This window comes from Chiloscyllium plagiosum, unplaced genomic scaffold, assembly GCF_037043375.1.
Source record: "Chiloscyllium plagiosum isolate Xiang-an unplaced genomic scaffold, Cpla_swu_hap1 HiC_scaffold_10, whole genome shotgun sequence".
Taxonomy (NCBI): Eukaryota; Metazoa; Chordata; class Chondrichthyes; order Orectolobiformes; family Hemiscylliidae; genus Chiloscyllium; species Chiloscyllium plagiosum.
Genome location: NW_028270148.1, coordinates 93,464,397 through 93,488,071, shown reverse-complemented (window position 1 = coordinate 93,488,071; position 23,675 = coordinate 93,464,397). Strand labels below are relative to the sequence as shown.

The following is a 23,675-nucleotide window of genomic DNA, read 5'->3' as shown; positions in this document are numbered from 1 at the left end:
AGGTAGAGGGACAGGTAGCATTGAAGAGGCAGGAAGGCTGCAGAAGGATTTGGACAGGTTTGGACTGTGGGGCGGCATGGTGGCTCAGTGGTTAGCACTGCTGTCTCACAGCACCAGGGGCCTGGGTTCGATTCCCGCCTGCCTGTTTGGAGTTTGCACATTCTCCCCGTGTCTGCGTGGGTTTCCTTTGGGTGCTCCGGTTTCCTCCCACAATCCAAAGATGTGCAGGTCAGGTAAATTGGTCATGCTAAATTGCCCACAGTGTTAGGTGCATTAGTCAGGGATAAATATAGGATAGGGGAATGGGTCTGGTTGGGTTACTCTTCGGAGGGATGGTGTGAACGTTTTGGGCCTAAGGGCCGGTTTCCACACTGTAGAGAATCTAATCAGAATCTTAGGAGAGAGGGCAAAGAAGTGGCAAATGAAGTACAATGTGGGAAAGTTTAAAAGGATGTGGGGGGATCCAACTGAAACATACAGAATACTGAATGGCCTGGTTGGGGTGAGTAGAGTAGATGTTGAAAGTGTGAGGTCATGCACTTTGGTAGGAGAATAGAGGCATGGACTATTTTCTAAATGGGGAGAAAATTCACAAGTCTGAAGTGCAAAGAGACTTGGCAGTTCTAGTCCAAGATTCTCTCGAGGTAAACTTGCAGGTTGAGTCAGTAATTAGGAAGGCAGATGCAATGATGGCATTTATTTTGAGAGGACTTAATATAGAAGCAGGAATGTACTTCTGAAACTCTATAAGGCTCTGGTCAGAACACATTTGGAGTATTGTGTGCAGTTTTGGGTCCCATATCTCAGTAAGGATGTACTGGCCCTGGAGCATGTTCAAAGAAGGTTCATGAGAATGGTCCCAGGAATTAAAAACTTAACATATGAAGAACGTTTGAAACCTCTGAGTCTATACTCCATGGCATTTAGAAGGATGTGGGGGGATCTAACAGAAACATACAGAATACTGAATGGCCTGGTTGGGGTGGGTACAATAGATGTTGGGAAGATGTTTCCATTGGTAGGAGAGACTAAAACCTGAGGGCATAGCCTTACAGTAAAGAGAAGACCTTTTAGAACAGAGATAAGGAGAAACGCCTTCAGCCAGAGTGGTGAATCTATGGAATTCATTGCCATAGAAGACTGTGGAGGCCAGGTCATTGAGTATATGTAAGACTGAGAGAGATAGGTTCTTGAGTATCAAGGGGATCAAGGATTACAGAATAAGAATGGGGTTGAGAAATTCAACAGCTATGATTGAATGGTGGAGCAGACTTGATAGGCTGAATGGCCTAATTTTTTGTCCTATGTCTCATGGTCCTGTTATCTTATTAAGACCCACAGAGATTATCAATGGCATCTGAAACCAGTTAAATTTCTGGCTTTTAGGGTGGAAACAGATTAGGCAACCTAGGGAACAGCCTGGGCTTTGAAGACCAAGCAGGGATAAACAAAATGAGGGGAAAAATGATATCTTATTGGAGACGGGTGTATCCCCAGTTCACACATGCATGCCCATCTGCCTTGACTGTAATTAATATGCTTCCACTTTCTCCCTGCCTTTTGAAGAAATCAGATTTTAAAAAGACCTTTGTACACTACCCCACATGTCATGGCAGTGAAGACAAATTGAGGCCTTTAATTGTCAACCAGTTTCAGCTAGTCCCTTGCTCCCAGGTGATCTTCAGGGTGATCAACTGAACATTCAATGAAGGAAGATATTCAACTATACACTGTTGATATCTTTACCAGCATCGAAGAATCACTGGGGATTGGTAGGAGGAAAATATAAGAAGAGTGGAATGTGCTGTTGAAGTTTCAAGTTGAGGTGAACTACCTTAAACTTTTAAATTGTGCACCTTTATTACGAAGGTTGCTTTTTCTGGTTAATGTAAGTTATATGTTTTATTGTACAAAGAATAATGGTTGTGCAAATATTGCTTTTGATGGAGCGACAATAGTTTAATGCATGACAATTGCAAAAGCAGAAACTTAGCACCAACCTCGTACCCCTCTCCATCACCAACATATACACATCTTAAGTAATGAATTTTTGTGGCTCTTGGATGAGATGCTAATGAGAAAAGGATCATTAGGTTGAGGTAAGTGGAGGTATTACTGGCAAAGGGGGCTGACCTGTAGCAAGCATACTCTGTCAATAACCTCACATAGCCACATTTATGGCAGGAATCCCCTATTGCTTCCATTGGATTTTACCAACTTTTCCATCTCCTATGCATTGCCTCCACATTAGCACAGCGAAGAAACAAGCCTTGAGCTCAATTATAATATTCTTGCCTGACTCAGAATGGGTAGGATTTAAAATTTGCTCCAAATAATCCTAGCAGGTAGAGACTTCAAAAACTTTCATTAACCCTCCTGCCACAGAAAAATTATCATCTATTCAGCTAAGAAAATATGATTAAGACCATGGAAGGAGTTTTTTTTAAGATATGCTAAATCTGCTGTTTTATACTTTATTTCCATTTCTTTATTTATAACCCCCCACACTACCACCTAACAGCGGTAGTGCTTGGAATGAGTTTTTATATTGTGGCCTGTCAGATTATCAATTAGCCTGTGAATTTGCACAGTACTTCAAACAATTCTTCCCAAAGAAGAGTGTGAAGGTATGAAAATAGTGACAAGTCCATCCTGTCAGTCTGTTTATCAGCCACAACACTTCCACTACTCCACATAAATCTTTACAAGGAAGGATTTAAAAGATCATGTTTGATAAATACATCAATGCTTTTTGAGGGGAACCAGGTTTAGTACACAAGATAAAAGCTCATGGATTTGAGGATTATTTAACAGAGAGGAAGAAAAGTGTAGGTATAAATGGGGCATTTTCAAATTGGCAGGCATGGACTAGTGGAGTGTAAAGATCATTGAAGGGGCTTTAGTTGCTTCCAAACTATATTTGTGACTTAAGTAAAGAGACCAAAAGTAATGCAATACAAATTTGGATGGGAAAGTAAACCTAGTTTTTACCCTGTTTTTACCTGGGAAAGTAAACTGTAAGGAGATTACTAAGAAGCTACACAGAGATACAAAGGTGATATTTAATGACAATGATAGGAGTCTTACTCTCCAACTGAATAGCTGGCCAGAGCCCTGCATCTCCTTTTAGTGCCACACAGGCACTTAACTGGAACCAAGGACTGATCAGGGGCTGGCAGCAATGTACAGCAACAACCCATTGGGAGGCAGTGGCAGTCATAACACCTACCAAGGTCAATAATATTGCTCAGTCCCATGGCCACTTGTGAATGATAATGGATGTCATGGTGTGAGTGTCATGGAGGAGGGACAGGAGTGTTGGCAGTAAGGGGGTGCATGCTCTCAGCAGACCCAATCTTCCCAATGCTGAATTCTTTGACTTAGAATCCTTCCACCAAAACGGATCTGACAAGGAACCCTGAAAAGATTTCCTTATTGTGCCCCCTGCACATCAACTCCCACATCCACCATGGGTTCATGATGTCTCAACCTGTCAGAGGTTAAAAAGGCTGTCCATGGGCTTTCCCACCACTGACTTATTCGGGTTGGAGGCAGGAGGTGGCAATATTGCCGCCCACCATCTCCTGTCTAGTTAAATGCTCCCTGACCACCACATAAATGCTTACAGCTGCCATGGAAGGCATAGAAACCCTACAGTGCAGAAAGAGGCACCGACCCTCTGAGGGTTTGCACCGACCCTCTGAACAGCATCCCTTCCAGACCCAGGTCCCCCCACCCTAATTACTTACTTTAATAGTAAGAGTAAGTAATAAGGTTTTTTGTTTTGAATGACACAGAATTTGTAAATATTGATGTTCAGAGGGACTTAAATGTATTCATAGGGAATACAGAGTATTTTCAGCAAGCAATTATAAAGGTAAATTGCAATTTATCATTTATTGCAAGGTGATTGAGATACAAGTGTAAGGAAAGCTTACAAAAGGTATACAGGGCTTTGGCAAAACCATACCTGAAATACCGTGTGTAGTTTTTGTCTTCATAAAGAATATATTTGTATAGGGAACAGTACAGTGAAGTTTCACAATATTTATTCAAGTAAGGACAGCATTGTCCTATGACAAGAGACTGCATGAATTTGGCCTATATTCTCTGGAGATTGGAAGAATAAGAAGGGATCTCAGTTGAAACACATAAGGTTCTGAAAAAGATTGATACAAGGTTAATACTAAGGCCTAAATTTTCCTGGGGACGGCAAGCGTTTCTGGATTAGTCAAAATGGCCACTGTGCAAATTGAAGAAGCCATGTCCCTGAGCATGGCATCTACTGTTTGTTGCTGAAAATGTGTTGCTGGAAAAGCGCAGCAGGTCAGGCAGCATCCAAGGAACAGGAGAATCGACATTTCGGGCATAAGCCCTGAGGAAGGGCTTATGCCCGAAATGTCGATTCTCCTGTTCCTTGGATGCTGCCTGACCTGCTGCGCTTTTCCAGCAACACATTTTCAACTCTGATCTCCAGCATCTGCAATCCACACTTTTTCCATCTACTGTTTGTTTCACAGTTGGGAGGTGGAGGCACAAGGGCTGCTTGTATCAGGTGCATTTGTGGTTCATGAAGAGGGCTCAATATATTAAAATGCAGATGCCTTCAACCAAATCCAGTTTTTATGAGTGCAGGGTCAAAAATGAAACTTGTGAACTTTACATTTTCAGTAGGTCCAAAGGTAGGGTACTTAGTTAGAAAGGTCCAGGGACATCTTTAGGGGTAATGTGCCATCTGGAATTATTAGAAGTGACATGGATGTGTGTCAAAATTGGATACATTTATTGATTGTGTCAAACTGTCAAGGAACTTACAAGTTGTAAATGCATTTAAATCTCCTTATCTTTACTGATTTTTTTTTAAAAAAAGCTTTATACCTAATTCGACATGTTGATATAAGACTTAGAGCTATTGTTCTAGGATTGTATCACATGACTAATAAATGTATGTTGGTTCACAGTTTGATTGACATTTCCAAACGGTTAAAAGATCTGGAATCTGTGATCTAGATTATAAATGCTTGTTTTTATAAGGGATTAAGTTGCTGAAGGAATTTAAATATAGTGTTTCTTTCTTTAAATCAGTGTTTTTGATAACATGTTGAAGACATCCATAGGCATTTAGAATTTTACTTCATCTCAGCATTTGTCCTAGCTACGACAATCAGTACTGAAGAAGGATTTATAGATTTTCCTACAAGTAGCTCTCCAGTGCACTTTTGTCAGATGGGTGGGGGTGACATGAGTTGGCACAATGTTGGTATTTATAGGACTACAAACAGCCACTGAGTGTGGATAGAGAGCCATAAATTGGTGTGGGTTTTTTTAGGGAGCCATAAGAGAGGAGAGGGGGTGAGTAGGTAGTTGGGATATGAATTGTTGTGGTTGTGCTGTGAGTGAGCATGAATGAGAATTGAAAAGTGTGTGAGGGATGAGAGGGTGTGACCTTTTCTTGTTTGTGGCTGGGCCTAAGTCTCAGTTTATGAGATCAGCCTTTCAGATAGCTACCCATTTTGGCGATCTCTAAGTTGCCATGGGAATGGAGCTTTATCTCTTACACTGAAAATTAGACACACAGGGCACTTTCTACCAAGTAGGTTTACCAAACTGGGAATGTTCCAGTACTTGGCACTCCCACATCAGGAGCAAAGATTCATGCCTGAGACATTTATTTCTCCTGACTGGGGACTCTAGGCACTGTCTCAAAATATGGAAGCAATAATTTTGTACTAACATGAACAGAAACCCCTTCGTTCAAAATGTTGCAAATCTTTGGAAGCCACTGTCCCAGAGGATTGTGGATCCTCTTTATTTTTAACACATTTCAGACTAGGAGAGACATTTTCAGTCTCTCAGAGTCTAGGTACATGGGGTGGGAGGATAGATGATAAAATGCAGTTGAGACAGAAGATTAGCCAATTTTGTATTGAATGATTGAGTACACTTAAAAGGCCATATGGTCTACTTCGATTTCTTTTGTCCTTCATTCTTAACTAAGAACAAAAACTGGCCCTGCAGTGTAGCTTAAAACACTTCACTCCCCATTCAATTTCAACATTCCATCACATACTAGAGTTAATGCATATATTGTGTGAGGTTGATGTTCATTGACTGTTAACAGTAAACTTGGAGAAGCAAGGGAGGCCACTCACCAGAATGTGATCAGGAATAGCATATTTAGCAATCTTAGATGCAACATTTGTTTTCAGATCTTTAATGACCAGTTCAGAAATGGAGCAGGTATCTTTCAAAACAATGAAGGCAAATGCAGCTGAAACAAAACACAAGTTATCTTTTAGAAACCAGGAAATGCCTGAGAACACTGTCGATAAAATGCAAGCCAAATGCCAGAAAACAAAGTTAATTGAAGCAAGGCTTCAATAACATCCACAACTAAATCATCAAGAAACTTTGGCCAGGAGTGTACAATCAGTAATGAAGCAAGGCTGCACGCAACTTCTCAATGGACAATTAAAAGATCTCTGCCGAGAAATTCAACCTCATCATTATGCAGTGATACTGCATAAGACATAAGAGTGGAAGTAAGGCCATTCGGCCCATCGAGTCCACTCCGCCATTTAATCATGGCTGATGGGCATTTCAACTCCACTTACCTGCATTCTCCCCGTAGCCCTTAATTCCTTGTGACATCAAGAATTTATCAATCTCTGCCTTGAAGCCACTTAGCGTCCCGGCCTCCACTGCACTCCGCGGCAATGAATTCCACAGACCCACCACTCTCTGGCTGAAGAAATGTCTCCGCATTTCTGTTCTGAATTTACTCCCTCTAATTCTAAGGCTGTGCCCACGGGCCCTAGTCTCCTCGCCTAACGGAAACAATTTCCTAGTGTCCACCCTTTCCAAGCCATGTATTATCTTGTAAGTTTCTATTAGATCTCCCCTTAACCTTCTAAACTCCAATGAGTACAATCCCAGGATTCTCAGCCGTTCCTCGTATGTTAGACCTACCATTCCAGGGATCATCCGTGTGAATCTCCACTGGACATGCTCCAGTGCCAATATGTCCCTCCTGATGTGTGGGGTCCAAAACTGAACACAGTACTCCAAATGGGGCCTAACCAGAGCTTTATAAAGTCTCAGTAGCACATTGCTGCTTTTATATTACAACCCTCTTGAGATAAATGACAACATTGCATTCGCTTTCTTAATCACAGACTCAACCTGCATGTTTACCTTTCGAGAATCCTCGACTAGCACTCCCAGATCCCTTTGTACTTTGGCTTTATGAATTTTTTCACCGTTTAGAAAGTAGTCTATGCTTGTATTCTTTTTTCCAAAGTGCAAGACCTCGCATTTGCTCACATTGAACTTCATCAGCCATTTCCTGGACCACTCTCCCAAACTGTCTAGATCCTTCTGCAGCCTCCCCACTTCCTCAGTACTACCTGCCTGTCCACCTAACTTCGTATCATCGGCTTGCAGTGCTGTTCATTGGGGATATCTCAGCTTTCCAAGCAACCAATTACATGAAAGGTTTTTCACAGAAACAAACATGAAACTAAAAGAAATAAAACTTCATAGAGCTAATTAAAGATTAGGCCATACACACAGGATGAAAGTAGAAGCCAAGAAGCTAATGTTTCTGATAAAACAGTTTCAAAATAATTTCAACATGTTTAGCTTAAAATTCTACTAATTAATCATTGACCAGCATCAGCTCCATTATAATTTTAAAATCTTTTGGGCCAGTTTTCTGTTGTTCACCAAATTTCATTGTATTGTTTTAAAACCTAATTTAAGAAAGTGATCTACAAGGAATGGAAGTCTGCAACCTCAAGATTTTCATGCTCACCTGCACATCAGGGCTCAAAATGCATGAAGGCAGTAGGTGAATGCACCCTCAGAAGCCACCAAACCACCTAGGAAAATTGAATTATAGGGGTGACCAACGGGAGAAATTTACCCCTCTAAGTACATAGGATAGAATCTGTGAGGAACTGCTCTTCCAAGCACAGGCTACGTCTCCCCCATGCTTGTTACTGATAGATGCACTTGGGAAAGCAATCATCAAAAACATACAATACCAGGTTATCGTCCAATAGATTTATTTGGAAGTACAAACTTTCGGAGCACTGCTCCTGTGTCAGGTAGCTAATTGGGCAGGATCATAGGACACAGAATTTATACTAAAAGATCAAAGTGTCATACAACTGATGCGATGTATTGAACAAACCTAGATTGCTGTTAAGTCTTTTATCACTTGGAATGGGTTGCAGGTTTCAGTTCATTAATACGTAAATACCAGAACTACTTACAAGTCACATTCCCAAGATAACTTAAGGTTTTCAAAAAAAAGGTGACATCTCAGCTTAGATAATGCATTAAAATTGTGAGGTTAGAGTCTGTATTCTGTTCCCAAAGTAGGAATTTATAAACTGTCATGTGAACTGACTGCCTACAGGTTGTGTGCTTTTTGAACAAAATAGAATGTAACTGCAAATACAAATTCACCCCATGGACTTATCTGTGTGTGTGTGTGTGTGTGTTTGAGGGGGGGGCGGGGAGAGAGAGTGTGTGTTTGTGTCAGAGAGAGAGAGATGGAGTATATGTCCCTGGGTGTGCACGAGAGTGTGAAGTGTGGGTGTGTGCATGTGTATGAGAGAGAGTCGACATGAGTATGATTGTGTGTAAGAAAGGGTGTGTATCGTGTAGTGGGTTCACCTGTAGTGTGACGTGAACCCAAGATCTCATTCATGCATACTCTCTCTCTCTCTCTCTCTCTCTCTCTCTCCCCCTCCCTCACACACACATATAAGTCTATGGAGTGAATTTGCATTTGCAGATTTATGTTTGCCAATACATTCTATTTTGTTCAAAAAGAACACAATCTGTAGGCAGTCAGTCATTTATAAATTCCTACTTTGGAAATAGAACTGATCTGACTCAAGGTTGGAATACAGAGTCTCTAACCTCACACCTTTAATGTACTGTCTGAGCTGAGCTGTCACTTTTTTTTAAAACCTTAAGTTATCTCAGGAATGTGACCTGAAAGAAGTTCTGGGATTTACATATTAAATAAATTGAAACCTGCAACCCATTCTAAGTGATTAAAGACTTAACAGCAATCTAGTTTGTTCAATACATCCCACCTGTTGTATGACACTTGGATCTTTTAATATATATTCTGTAGTCTGTGATCCTGCCCCACTAGCTACCTGACAAAGGAGCAGTGCTCCAAAAGCTTGAAATTCCAAATAAACCTGTGGACTATAATCTGGTATTGTGTGATTTTTAACTTTGTCCACCCCAGTCCAACACTGGCACCTCCACATCATCAAAAAACATGAGAATCAGCCTTTGATTGAAAGAGCAGAGTGCAATTAGGAAAATAATGAAGAGCAGTTGTCTGGGGTGCTAGAACAACCTTTCACCAAGGAGTTAGCTTTTGGCATCGCTGGGAGTGGGTCATCGACCTAGAGAAGGAGGCTGCAAGATGGGGTTGAGGGTGGAAGATACTGCAGAGGGGTCTGAGGGGCTGAAGAGCTTGGGTGTTGTGGGTAGTGAAGGAGAAAAGTGCAAAAAAGCTGTTGGAAGTCAATTACTAGAGGATAAAGGGACTGTCAAGAGGGGAGGAGGCTGCACATTTAGGCTGGGAAGGAGAAAGAGAATACCAAAGGATGCGGAGGCATGGAGAAGGCCTCAAGAGGGATGAGTGGAGAAGGAGGCTGCAAGGGGCTGGGAAAGGAGATGACTACAAGAAGTGTAGGGAAGGATGAGGCTGAAATAGGGTTGAGAGGCGAAAGACGTTGCAAGAAAGATGGGGAGGTAAAGAAGATTGCAAAGGCTGTGGTGGAGGGGTGAGAAGAAGGGCTCTACAACAAGAGGAGAGAGAAGACTACAAAGGAGAGAAAATCATTTGAAACCTGTCAACAAAGAAATACTCTGTGAAGTGGGAGTCATAAAAACTTTAAATTCCTGAAATGATCCCTTGCAACTGAATATGGAATCTGTAGTCTAAGGCTACATAAGTTCTTGTGGGCGACATTTTGGTTTTTGCCAGCTACTTTTGGTTTTCAGGAGCTTCTTTTTCATTCTTATGAATCTATTAAGAGATGATGCAATGAATGTATAACCTTACCTTCTGTATTTGGGTTCACATATTCGGTATTTGAACTCACACTAAGCTGAAATAGAAGAATTCATCTACATTCTAAATAATCAATTACCCCTCCACAAACATAATGCCACAGCACACAAGGAAAGCATTAATTTTCCTGACACCATGGCTTTCAAAACAACAGGATAAGTTAACAACAAAAGCTATTTTAAAAATAGCTGGTATGTACACACTGTTGTTGAATCTATAACTGACAGCGTCCACTGTCTTTTTTGTGGCTTTATCTCAGCAACTATGCCATACAACCTAGATTTTTGGTCAATCAAAGAATCATTCAATCCATAATTTGTGGAAGAACAACTATTTCACTTATGAAACATATTTAAGTTAAACATGATTATTGTAATCTGTATTTCATTGAAAGTATAGTCCAGAAACAATTGACTTTTATCTGGTTTCTAGGTAAAGTTTTTTAAAGAGGTTAACAATATTGTTCAGGTGTTGAACATTAGTTGAAGCTACAGAAGGTGACAAGAGAGGGCAAATGATTTAGAGTCATAGAGGCGTATAGCATGGAAACAGACCCTTCGGTCCAACCCATCCATGCCGACCAGATATCCCACCCAATCTAGTCCCACCTGCCAGCACCAGGCCCATATCCCTCCTATTCATATACCCATCCAGATGTCTTTTAAATGTTACAATTGTACTATCCTCCAACACTTCTTCTGGCAGCTCATTCCAGACACGTACCACCCTCTGTGTAAAAGTTGCCTCTTTTAAGTCTCTTATGTCTTTCCCCTCTCACCCAAAACCTATGCCCTCTAGTTCTGGACTCCCCGACCCCAGGGAAAAGACTTGGCCTATTTACCCTATCCATGCCCTTCATAATTTTGTAAACCTCTATAAGGTCACCCCTCAGCCTCCAACACTCCAAGGAAAACAGTCCCAGCCTGTTAAGCCTCTCAAATCCTCCAACCCTGGCAACATCCTTGTAAATCTTTTCTGAACCCTTTCCAGTTTCACAGCAACTTTCCAATAGGAAGGAGACCAGAACTGCACGCAATATTCCAACAGTGGCCTAACCAATGTCCTGTACAGCCGCAACATGACCTCCCAACTCCTGTTCTCAATACTCTGACCGATAAAGGAAAGCATACCAAATGCCGCCTTCACTATCCTATCTACCTGCGACTCTACTTTCAAAGAGCTATGAACTTGCACTCCAAGGTCTCTTTGTTCAGCAGCACTCCCTAGGACCTTACCATTAAGTGTATAAGTCCTGTTAAGATTTGCTTTCCCAAAATGCAGCACCTCACATTTATCTGAATTAAACTCCATCTGCCACTTCTCAATCCTTGGCCCATCTGGTCCAGATCCTGTTGTAATCTGAGGTAACCCTCTTCACTGTCCACTACACCTCCAATTTTGTGTCATCTGCAAACTTACTAACTGTACCCCTTATACTCGCATCCAAATCATTTATGTAAATGGCAAAACGTAGAGGACCCAGCACCGATCCTTGTGGCACTCCACTGGTCACAGGCCTCCAGTCTAAAAACAACCCTCCACCACAACCCTCTGTCTTCTACCTTTGAGCCAGTTCTGTATCCAAATGGCTAGTTCTCCCTGTATTCCATGAGATCTAACCTTGCTAATCAGTCTCCCATGGTGAACCTTGTTGGACGCCTTACTGAAGTCCATATAGATCCCATCTACCCCTCTGCCCTCATCAATCCTTTTTATTACTTCCTCAAAAAAACTCAATCAAGTTTGTAAAACATGATTTCCCACGCACAAAGCCATGTTGACTATGCCTAATCAATCCCTGCCTTTCCAAATACTTGTACATCCTGTCCCTCAGGATTCCCTCCAACAACTTGCCCACCACCGACGTCAGGCTCACTGGTCTATAGTTCCCTGGCTTGTCCTTACCACCCTTCTTAAACAGTGGCACCACGTTATCCAACGTCCAGTCTTCTGGCACCTCACCTGTGACTATCAATGATACAAATCTCTCAGCAAGAGGCCCAGCAATCACTTCTCTAGCTTCCCACAGAGTTCTAGGGTACACGTGATCAGGTCCTGGGGATTTATCCACCTTTAAATGGAAAAAAAATCAACATCATGCCAACTTTCATTAATGGATAGGAAGCTCCCCTGAAACACATTAAGTGTAACAAAGTGGAGATAACTCTTCCCAGTAACATCTCTGGCAATTATTGTTCTTCAAGTTGTTTCTCATTGTGCAGCAAATGGCTTGTATATAAATTACACAGAACTCGGGCTTAGTATTCAGTACATATTGTTGTGTATGTTAAGGAAACGGATGCTAGTCTTGGAAATGGAACAATTCCGTACTTTGTCTCAACCACACTATTAACTGGTCAGCTACAGCAGTGATTCCCAATTAGAGTAACATTCTCTATTTTGTTGTAATATCATAAGGCAAACCTGACCTCAGAATTCATACCAGATACATTTGCCACAACAAGTTCAAGTGTAGGGATGGACATCAGGGAGTGTAGAAAGTGCCAACTGCTTGGAATTAAAGGACCAATGAGAATATCAAACTATCCTTTTTCATCTTATTTCCTCCTATTAATCATACCTATATTGTCAGGCCAACTTTAGGTATTTTTCTCATGCTCAGTACCAAAGGTCACTTTTACATTATAATCCTCATTTACTATGATTTGACAATATCTTTAATGTCCATAATAACTTGTTACGTGGCGATTACATTCAATTCCAACAAAACCTCTGGGATCGTACTACTTTGTTATTGTTTTTATTCTCGAGACATGTAGCAGAAGTCAGGAAAACTCACAGTTTTGTTCAACTGCCTCAAAAATGGCTGCTCCGAAGACAGGATCTTCAGGGCCAGGGGAAGAGGCTGAGGTTAAGCTAAATGCTCCCAGCCAAAGTTCAAATGCAGCAACAGCACCTGCCAGCCATGGAGGCAGGCTGTTTAAAAGGTCCACCTCTGTGGGAATTTGTCCCAAGATGTTTGAAAATAAACTTGCACTTAGACCTTTTGTTCCCCACACACTCCCACACTCCAGAAAACTTAATGTTCCCCAAAACATCTCCAATAGCCCATCAATATCCCTCATGTTAAGATATGCCCCTCCTACCCCTCTCTCCCATGCCTTCTCATTCTTTCATGACCTGGTCCTACAATATCTGCAAATCACAGATTACATATATGATGTAGTTATTTAAGACCATAAGACATAGGAGTGGAAGTAAGGCCATTCGGCCCATCGAGTCCACTCCACCATTCAATCATGGCTGATGGGCATTTCAACTCCACTTACCCGCATTCTCCCTGTAGCCCTTAATTCCTTGTGACATCAAGAATTTATCAATCTCTGCCTTGAAGACACTTGGCGTCCCGGCCTCCACTGCACTCTGCTAAACTCCAATGAATACAATCCCAGGATCCTCAGCCGTTCCTCGTATGTTAGACCTACCATTCCAGGGATCATCCGTGTGAATCTCCGCTGGAGATGCTCCAGTGCCAGTATTAGATTAGATTTTTTTTTAGATTACATTACAGTGTGGAAACAGGCCCTTCGGCCCAACAAGTCCACACCGACCCGCCGAAGCACAACCCACCCATTCCCCTAACCTAACACTACGGGCAATTTAGCATGGCCAATTCACCTGACCTGCACATCTTTGGACTTTGGGAGGAAACCGGAGCACCCGGAGGAAACCCACGCAGACACGGGGAGAACATGCAAACTCCACACAGTCAGTCGCCTGAGGCGGGAATTGAACCCGGGTCTCAGGCGCTGTGAGGCAGCAGTGCTAACCACTGTGCCACCATGCCACCCAGTATGTCCCTCCTGAGGTGTGGGGACCAAAACTGGACACAGTACTCCAAATGGGGCCTAACCAGAGCTTTATAAAGTCTCAGTAGCACAACGGTGCTTTTATATTCCAACCCCCTTGAGATAAATTACAACATTGCATTCGCTTTCTTAATCACAGACTCAACCTGCATGTTTACCTTTAGAGAATCCTCGACTTGCACTCTCAGATCCCTTTGTACTTTGGCTTTACAAATTTTCTCACCGTTTATAAAGTAGTCCATGCGTGTATTCTTTTTTCCAAAGTGCACGACCTCGCATTTGCTCACATTGAATTCCATCAGCCATTTCCTGGACCACTCTCCCAAACTGTCTAGATCCCTCTGCAGCCTCCCCACTTCCTCAGTACTACCTGCCTGTCCACCTAACTTTGTATCATCGGCAAACTTCGCTAGAATGCCCCCAGTCCCTTCATCCAGCTCATTAATATATAACATGAACAGCTGCGGTCCCAACACTGAGCCCTGCGCGACACCGCTTGTCACCGGCTGCCATTCCAAAAAAGAACCTTTTATCCCAACTCCCTACCTTCTGTCAGACAGCCAATCCTCAATCCATACCAGTAGCTCACCTCGAACGCCATTCCCTCACCTTTCTCAGTAGCCTCCCGTGTGGCACTTTATCAAAGGCCTTTTGGAAGTCCAGATAGACCACATCCACTGGGTTTCCCTGGTCTAACCTACTTGTCACCTCTTCAAAGAACTCCAACAGGTTTGTCAGGTATGACCTCCCCCTACTAAATCCATGTTGACTAGTTCTAATCAGACTATGCTCTTCCAAGAATTCAGAGACCTCATCCTTAATGATGGATTCTAGAATTTTATCAACAACCGAGGTTAGGCTAATTGGCCTATAATTTTCCATCTTTTGTCTTGATCCTTTCTTGAACAAGGGAGTTACAACAGCGATCTTCCAATCATCCGGGACTTCCCCTGACTCCAGTGACTTTTGAAAGATCTCAACCAACGCCTCTGCTATTTCCTCAGCCACCTCCCTCAGAACTCTAGGATGTAGCCCATCAGGGCCAGGAGATTTATCAATTTTAAGACCTTTTAGCTTTTCTAGCACTTTCTCTTTTGTAATGGCAACCATACTCAACTCAGCCCCCTGACTCCCTTTAATTATTGGGATATTACTCATGTCTTCCACTGTGAAGACTGACGCAAAGTACTTGTTAAATTCTCCTGCTATTTCCTTATCTCCCGACACTAGGCTTCCAGCATCAGTTTGAAGTGGCCCAGTGTCTACTTTTGCCTGTCGTTTGTTTCTTATGCATTTATTTTAGGTGACACAATAACAAACATTTTACATTCTACAAATCTCATACTTTCCAAGTTCTTAATGAATAGTCACACGTAGCAATGCTTTCATTCTTCCTTTGTATATTAAGAAGATGATCACCATACCAAAAGGTTTTAATGATGTTCCAATAGAGGGTTCATTAGGACTTAAAAGTCAGATATTTTACTTAACTAATTCAGGAATGAGAAAATTCATTCACGGAGGCAACTAGACAGAAGTCTCTCTCTAAATAGAAATGGAAGGAAATGGTGAGAGCTGCTCCTTCACTCTCAGTTTGGCAACCCTCTTGTGTCCACTGTTGATAAGTTCACTAGTGAACCTATTAACAGGAAACAGGATTGGAGAGCATTCAGCAGCTCGGAAAAGCCCCAAGGAACTCTGGGCCAGCAGCCATGGAAATATGGAGGGGTGAGCCAATTTGAGTGGAGAAGGGTCTGAGGTTGAGCCTGTAGAGAGGGAGGCAGCAAGCAGCTTCAGAGAGAAAGGGAAGCATCAAGGGAGACTGGAACCAAGAGTCAGGTGCATCAGTCTTATTGGGGATGTGGTGGGAGAAAGAGGCCACAAGTGAGCTATGGGATTACAGAAAGACTGCAATAGAGAAGTGAGGCCACAGTGCTTGTGGAAGAGAGAGGGATGCCACAAGTACATGTGAGATAGAGAGAGAAGCAATAAAGTGGAGTTTGGTGGGAGAGGGAGGTCGCAGCGGCATTGTAGGAGAAAGGGGAGACAGCAAGGAAAGTTGAGAGAGAAAGAAACTGCAAATGAGAGTGAAAGGAAGGCAACAAAGAATGCAGGATAGAGAGAGAGAGAGAGAGAGAGACAGCAAGTGGGAGAGGGGAAGGCTGCAAGGGGGTCAAGGAGAGAGACAAAGGCCTCAAACAAGAAAGAACAGTTTCAAATTTGTCAACAAAGGAACATTCACCTAACTAGTAGCTGGGAAAACTTGAAATCACTGAAATAACAAATTACATACAAATGAACGGGGAATCTCTAACTTAATGCATATGTTCAGGAGCTGGTATATTAGAAAAGTGGAGTGGATGTTGTTGTAATGAATGAAAACTGTGTCAGCTATTAAATTTACATCTGAGATTGAGATCTGAGATGCAGGAAAAGGAAGGGTACTGCTTGGCGTAAATATTTCAGATTTATGAATACAGAATGGCATTGGCTGTGACCTTACCATTCGAGAAGGTGTGTTGAATTATGTCAGTTATTTAGAAAATAAGCTTCTGTTGCAAACTTGTACCTGTTATTTTATGCAAATGGTGTCTAGGAAAATAATGCTTTCTGTCTGTGTTGTGGCTTTAAATTTCATGGAGGGCTGATTGTTGCTCACAATCTTGATGTATTCCTTTAATCCTGCTTCTGTGTGAGTCCAAATGCCGCATATACCAAGACAAATACAGAAAGTGGTGTGACATTGTTTTAATCTATATTTCTAATCAACCTGTTCAGAGTTATTATTCCACACCCTTGGAGCAGGTGTGACTTGAACTAAGTCCTCTCTGGTCCAGGGGCAGGGACGCTACCACAGCACCACAAGAGGGAAAGTAGCATTACAATGTAACTGAATCATCTAATAAGTGAGTTACTGAGAATGATAGCAGTAGCCATTGAAAATCCAAAAGTTGTCTTCACAAGGAGCCCTCAGGAGAAAAAAGAAGTGTCTGAACCCATTCCCCTGTTCTAACCTAAATCCTTCAGGCATTGTTTAAGAAATTAGCCTCTATTTTTGAAAGATTATTTCCCATTTTCTCCACCAATTCTCGTGTCATGAAAGGTACTTAGTTAATGGGGAACATTAAAATATATTTTACATTAGGATAGGGAGAAGCATCTGTTTAATAGTACAACATATTGTATAAAAATATTTATTGGACTGTACTGTGTTTGTTGGGAAGTAAGGTTTGTTGTTCTTTTCTGCTCAGTGGAAAGGCAGAAGTCATCTTTTGTGTTTGATCGGATAAGAATTTCAGAGTTAAGTCTGAACACAAGCCACACCCTTTAATAGACATTTTTGGAAAAGATAACAAAGGGAAGGACAAAGGACAATATTATGAAACACTTTCTGCAATAGTTATTGCAGATTGGTGAGAAATACAGTTAACAAGAAATACTGTTTTTAACTTAATTAAAATAAATAACATATACATGATGTCAGCTGCAGGGAACAGGAATATTGTCATGCTTAGGCAGACATGAAGAATATCATACACCAAAGCATTAAACATTAGTACTGTAATTTGAAGCAGGAAGAGGAAATTAATGACTAGTTCTTTGGGCCATATGATTATCAAGGTATCATTTGAGAATTCCAACCATTTGATCTAACAGTATGGCACGTGGAAAATCTGTGGAAAAATATTGTTGAGGCAGTATTCTCATTTCTGAATCAGAAGATTGTGGATTCAAGTTCCACCAGGCTCTTTACAAAATGTAAACTGATACTTCAGTGCAGTACTGTGACGATGGAGGGCTGCACCATCAGAAGTGGTGACCTTTTGATTTTAAACTGAATTCCTTCTGCCATTTCAGGCGGATGTAAAAAAAATCTATTACAATATTGGAAGAAGGGCAAAGGAAGATCTACTTTGTGGCCTGGTCATCATTTGTCCCTCAACCAACACGACTAAAAATATACACAGAAATTGATCCAGAAATTTAGCAGACCTGGCAGTATCTGTGGAGAGAGACAGACAGAGTTAACATTGTGAAGAAGTGTCATTGGACTTAAAATGTTAGCTCAGCTTTCTCTCAAAGATCTTTTGAGTTTCTCTTATCAATTTCTGTTTTCTTGTCAGGATTCACATTTCTTCATTTTATTACTAAAACATCTATCTGGTCATTACTATATCATAATGCTAGTTATAGGACTTTATTGTAGAGTCATAGAGATGTACAGCATGGAAACAGACCCTTCAGTCCAACTAGTCCATGCCGATCAAATATCCCAACCTAATCTAATCCCATTTACGAACACCTGGCCCATATCCTTCTAAGCCCTTCCTACTCATATAGCCATCCGATTGCCTTTTAAATGTTACAATTGTACTAGCCTCCACCACTTCCTCTGGCAGCACATTCCAGACACGTACCACCCTCTTAGGTCTCTTATGTCTTTCCCCTCTCACCCTAAACCTATGCCCTCTAGTTTTGGACTCCCCCACCCCAGGGAAAAGACTTTGTCTATTTATCATATACATGTCCCTCATGATTTTATAAACCTCTATAACGTCACCCCGCAGCCTCCGATGCACCAAGGAAAACAGCCCCAGCCTGTTCAACCTCTCCCGATAGCTCAAATCCTCCAACCCTGGCAACATCCTTGTAAATCTTTTCTGAACCCTTTCAAGTTTCACAACATCCTGCCAATAGGAAGGAGACTAGAATTGCACGCAATATTCCAACAGTGACCTAACCAATGTCCTGTACAGCCGCAATATGACCTTCCAACTCCTGTACTCAATACTCTGACCAATAAAGGAAAGCATACCAAATGCCTTCTTCACTATCCTATCTACCTGCAACTCCACTTTCAAGGAGCTATGAACCTGCACTCCAAGGTCTCTTTGTTCAGCAACACTCCCTAGCACCTTACCATTAAGGTGTATAAGTCCTGCTAAGATTTGCTTCCCAAAATGCAGCACTTTGCATTTATCTAAATTAAACCCCATCTGCCACTCCTCAGCCCATTGACCATTCTGATCAATATCCCGTTGTAATCTGAGGTAACCTTCTTCGGTGTCCACTACACCTCTAATTTTGGTGTCATCTGCAAACTTATTAGCAATACTTCTTATATTCACATCCAAATCAGTCATATAAATGACAAAAAGTAATGGACAGAGCACCGATCATTGCGGCACTCCACTGGTCACATGCCTCCAGTCTGAAAAACAACTGTTTCCACACTGTAATCTAATCTAATCTAATCTAACCCTCCACCATCATCCTCTGACTTCTACTTCGAGCCAGTTTTGTATCCAAATGGCTAGTTCTCCCTGTATTGCATGAGATCTAATCTTGCTTACCAGTGTCCCATGGGGTACCTTGCCGAATGCACAAATTGACTGTTATGTTTCTCACATGACAACAGTGACTATGTTTGAAGAATATATACTTGGCTTTGCGATTTCCTGCAGTTGTAAAGTGGTCTGACAAAGCCAGGTTTTTGTTTCTCTTTCTTAACATGTGGGCATGGGAACACACTGTCAGCACACGTTCCTCATGTTGCCCTAAGGTTCATTGTAAGCCATTAAATGCTTCCTAATAGTTATAGATCTGTTTATCAGCAAGTAATTCCAGGGTACTTGAGCAAGAGCATTCTGGATGGATATCAGACAGTCAATGGCTTAAGAAGCAAAAGTGCTAGTATTTTGTACTGGAACAAACATGGCATATTTTTCTTTTTGACCCAAAACAAACAGCTTATAAACTTCATCAAATTGACATGGAGGCTGTAATAACTAACAGGCTCAATTTAACCACCTGAAAATTCCACATTACACTGAACCAAATACATGCCATTACAAGTTGAGAATTTTGTAGGTTACATTTGTGTGCCAGAGTCTACTCACATTTATTGGGTTAATTATGAGAACACTTTCTCTCACCTACCTTCCCCTTTCATGTCATGAGGAAAGCCAATCACTGCCGTCTCTGGCACATCAGGGTGTTCAGCCTAAAGACCATTTGAACAGAGAAACATCATCTCAATTAACAGGTTCCTATTAACCTCCAGTTATTTCTTCTCATAAAAGATTTGGAATACTGTAATAACAAGGCACTGTTTTACAAGTGGACGCAGTGCATGCATTTCTGCCTTTGAAGCAGAAGGTCTAAACTTGAGTTCCACCCAAGGACCCGATGACCAAGGAAGGTGCATTAACAAAGCCAAACAGAATAAGTATTACCCTGCAGATCCCTCCAAGTGGCTGAATATCAGGAAGACGCAGTAAAATAGGAGCAGGAGCAGACCATGCAGCCCCGCGACCCTGTTCCACAAGGAGGAGAGGGAGGAACTCAAGAAAATTATAATCACCAGAAAAATAGCACTGAGCAAAGAAAGTTGGAGCTGCAAGCTAACAAGTTCCCAGATCTTAATGGACTTCATTCTAAGATCTTGAAAGAAATAGTTAGTGAGATTGTTGGTGTGTTGGTTTAAATTTTCCAAAATTCTCGAGGTTCGAGGAGGGTTCCATTAGATTATAAAATAGCAAATGTAACTCTTTTATTCAAAAAGAAGACCAGAAGCAGTACACTCTCCACAGCACTTAGCTGATCATACATTATAGCGAATATACAAAAAGACATCATAGCAGAGCACTTAGTAAATTCAAGGTAGTTAGACAACAATCAGAATCAATATGGTTTTGTGAATGGGAAATCATGTTTATTCAATTTTTTGGAGTTCTTTAAGGAAGTAACATACTGTGGAGAAAGAAGAATCGGTGGATTTACTGTACTTAAATTTCCAGAAGCATTTGACAATATGCCACATCAAAGATTATTGTTAAAAATAAAACTCTCAGTTTTAGCAGGATCACATATTGGTATGAATAGAAAATTGGTTAGTAAAAATGATTCAGGGAGAAGGTATAAATTACCCATTATTTCGTTAGTAAGGTGAAATGAGTGGTGTACTACTGGGATCAGTGCTGGACGCTCATCTTTTTATAATCTATATAAATGACTTAGGGGAAGATGCAAAAGGTAGAGTTGCTAAATTTGCTGATGACACAAAGATAGATAGGAAAGGAAGTCGTAAAGAGAACATAAGGAGGAAATAAAAGGGTAAAGATAGGTTAAGGGAGAAAACAAAGATCTGATTAATGTTGTGTAATTTGAGAAAATGTGAAATTGTCCACTTTGGCAGGAAGAATAAAAAAAGAATATTTGAATGGTAAGATATTGCAGAGCTCGAAGATGCAGTGGCATCCAAGTGTCCTAATCCATGAACCTTTAAAGGTCAACATGCAGGTACAGCAAATATTATGAAAGCTAATAGAATGTTGATTGGAATATGGTTGAGGGGACTTGATAGAGTCTAGGTGGAATGGATGTTTCCTCTTCTGGGAGGATCTAGAACTAGAAATCACTGTTTAAAAATGCAAGACAGAGATGAAGATTTATTTTTTCATACAGCACCATGAGACTTTGCAACTCTTACTCAAAAATTGTGGAAATCATATCTTTGAATATTTTAAAGCAGAGCTAGATAGATTCAGACTCCCTAAGTGATCTGTAACACCTCTCTGAGTGCCCATCCTTCCACCAGTTACTTACTATCCAATTCAGCAGGCTTCATACATGATCCTGTGTATAGATCTAGACACTGTGTGTTACGTGTTCATACAAAAACAAGCCATTCAGCCTAACTAATCCATACTCCTCACAAAGTCCCTTCCTTCCAACCCTGCAGTAAAACCTGTCTCTTCTCCCTCATGTAAAAATGAAGGTTATCTACTTCCACTAACTCATGTGATACATTTTCATTACTCTGCATGTAAAGAAATTCCTTATAAATATTTTATGTGACTTTTAACAGCTAATTTACATTTATACTCATTTGATCTAGACTCATTTCGATGTGGAAACAATTTTTCCATTTGATGTCTTGAACAGGTTTGTTGAAAGTGCTGTTTTCATCTGTGTTACACATCTCCAGATCACATTTTTTTTCCAGTCCATTCCAATGCTGGAGAAAAGTTCCACATTATCGAGAACATGACTATGCTTTGTCACATTCAGGAGTAGAGCTGATCAATACAGGGTCCAGGAGGGTTAGCTTCATAATGCAGGATCTATAGGGACAGTTGATCCATCACTGATGCACAGTCAGTAACTCCATTACCAGGTCCATGTGGACAGTTGGTCTAGCACAGTTTTCATGGTCCAGCTGATTAAGTATGGGGTCCACAGGTCAACTGATCCAGTTGATCAGTTCAGTATGAGGTTTATAGGTCAGTTAGAGAGTAATAGAGCCACACGACACAGCATTAGCCCCTTTGTCTAACTCGTCCATGCTGACCCCGTATCCTCAACTGATCCAGTCCCACTTGCCTACATTTGGGGTGATCCAACACTGGGCCCTGGGTACATCTGATCCAATATCAGTTCCATGGAGATAGTTCAGGTATTCCATGGACTCAGTAGTTAATCAGTTAATGTCTGTGGATCAAGTGTTCAATCCTCTTGACCCATAAACTCAGCACTGATTAGCAACACCTTGGATGTGGATCATGGCTGCACTAAATCTCAAATTTATTCAGCTATCCTCACTCTAGAGTCCTTCAAAATCTTGCCTTAGAAAAGCTTTTGGCAACACCAGGGCCTGTCTACAATTTCACTCATGCCCTAAAAAAGGAAGGAGGCTGGCTTCATTCTGATTCATTTGTGCTGTACCACTTCCAAGGTTACTACATCTTTCCTGAGGTTCAGCTCCCAAACCTTGAATATTCAACTCTCTATTCCTTCTTCCAAGTCATTGATATATAAAAAAAGCTGATAATGAATCCCTGAGAAACATTATTCATCATGTACCACTTTTCAATACCCAGTCTCACAGCTTATTACCAAGCTATGTTTCAAAGTTGCCTCAAATTCTTTAAGCCCACATTTAGATCACTTATGTGGAGTCCTTACCAGAGCATTCTCTATTTCAGCTGTACCCAACCTGTGGCCACTGATGTTAATGATGTCATCCATCCGGCCAGTAATCTTGTAAAAGCCTTCTTCTGATCTGTGCACACCATCACCAGTTAAATAATATCCTGAAAAGCAATGGGAAATGGATGCGTAACTTTACATGAATGCAGTAATCTGCTCTTTCAACATACCTCAAAGCTGTGTTGTTTCCCTGGAACATAAATGCCGAAGATGCATTGTGATAAAGCTTTTTAAAGGAGTAGCATTTTATATTGTATGTTTTTCACAATAAGATTGTGTTCAAAGTGCTAATTTAATTGCAGGATCTGATTTTTTTTTACTCGTGATTTATTGCTTTGCTAGGGATATTGAGCTATAGATTTACAACAGCCGAAGGAGTGGAAAAAGAAGGCAGTTCTGGCTTGTGATCCTGTATTGTTCAAAGATCAAAAACAGAAGTATTCATCTCCCAATAGGCTTAAGTTTATTAACTTATCTTGTCCCAACTTTTGATATTAATTTATTGAAAACCAACAAGGCTCATTTACAACTTTCCAACAGATTTTGGATTCTTAAAGAAGGTTTGAATTATTCAGTTAACCATCATATGAAAGGAAAGTACAAATTGATATTTGATAAAAAGAATGGATCTGGCACCAGTGTACATGACCATGGGAGGTCAGGATGAAGCTTCCTCAGCTGCAAGACTGAGAGTTCTCTTATATTGTAAATATAAACTAGGTGATTTTTCCTTCCCTGCCTCTGAA

The 23,675-nt window shown here is 41.1% G+C and overlaps 1 protein-coding gene across 3 annotated transcripts in view; it reads right to left on the bottom strand.

Annotated features, from left to right (window-relative positions):
- The window catches only part of acss1 (acyl-CoA synthetase short chain family member 1), a 76,716-nt gene that overhangs the window by 3,664 nt on the left and 49,377 nt on the right, over positions 1 to 23,675 (bottom strand). For 2 of the 3 annotated variants that reach the window (XM_087991562.1, XM_087991561.1), the window contains exons 11-13: positions 22,906 to 23,033; positions 19,879 to 19,942; positions 6,153 to 6,271 (exon numbers count right to left, since the gene is read on the bottom strand). In XM_087991562.1, coding sequence (XP_087847688.1) covers positions 6,153 to 6,271; positions 19,879 to 19,942; positions 22,906 to 23,033 — 311 coding nt within the window. Of the gene's footprint in view, positions 1 to 6,152; positions 6,272 to 17,040; positions 17,942 to 19,878; positions 19,943 to 22,905; positions 23,034 to 23,675 lie in introns of those variants that run through there. The other variant, XM_087991563.1, reaches the window with a different exon arrangement.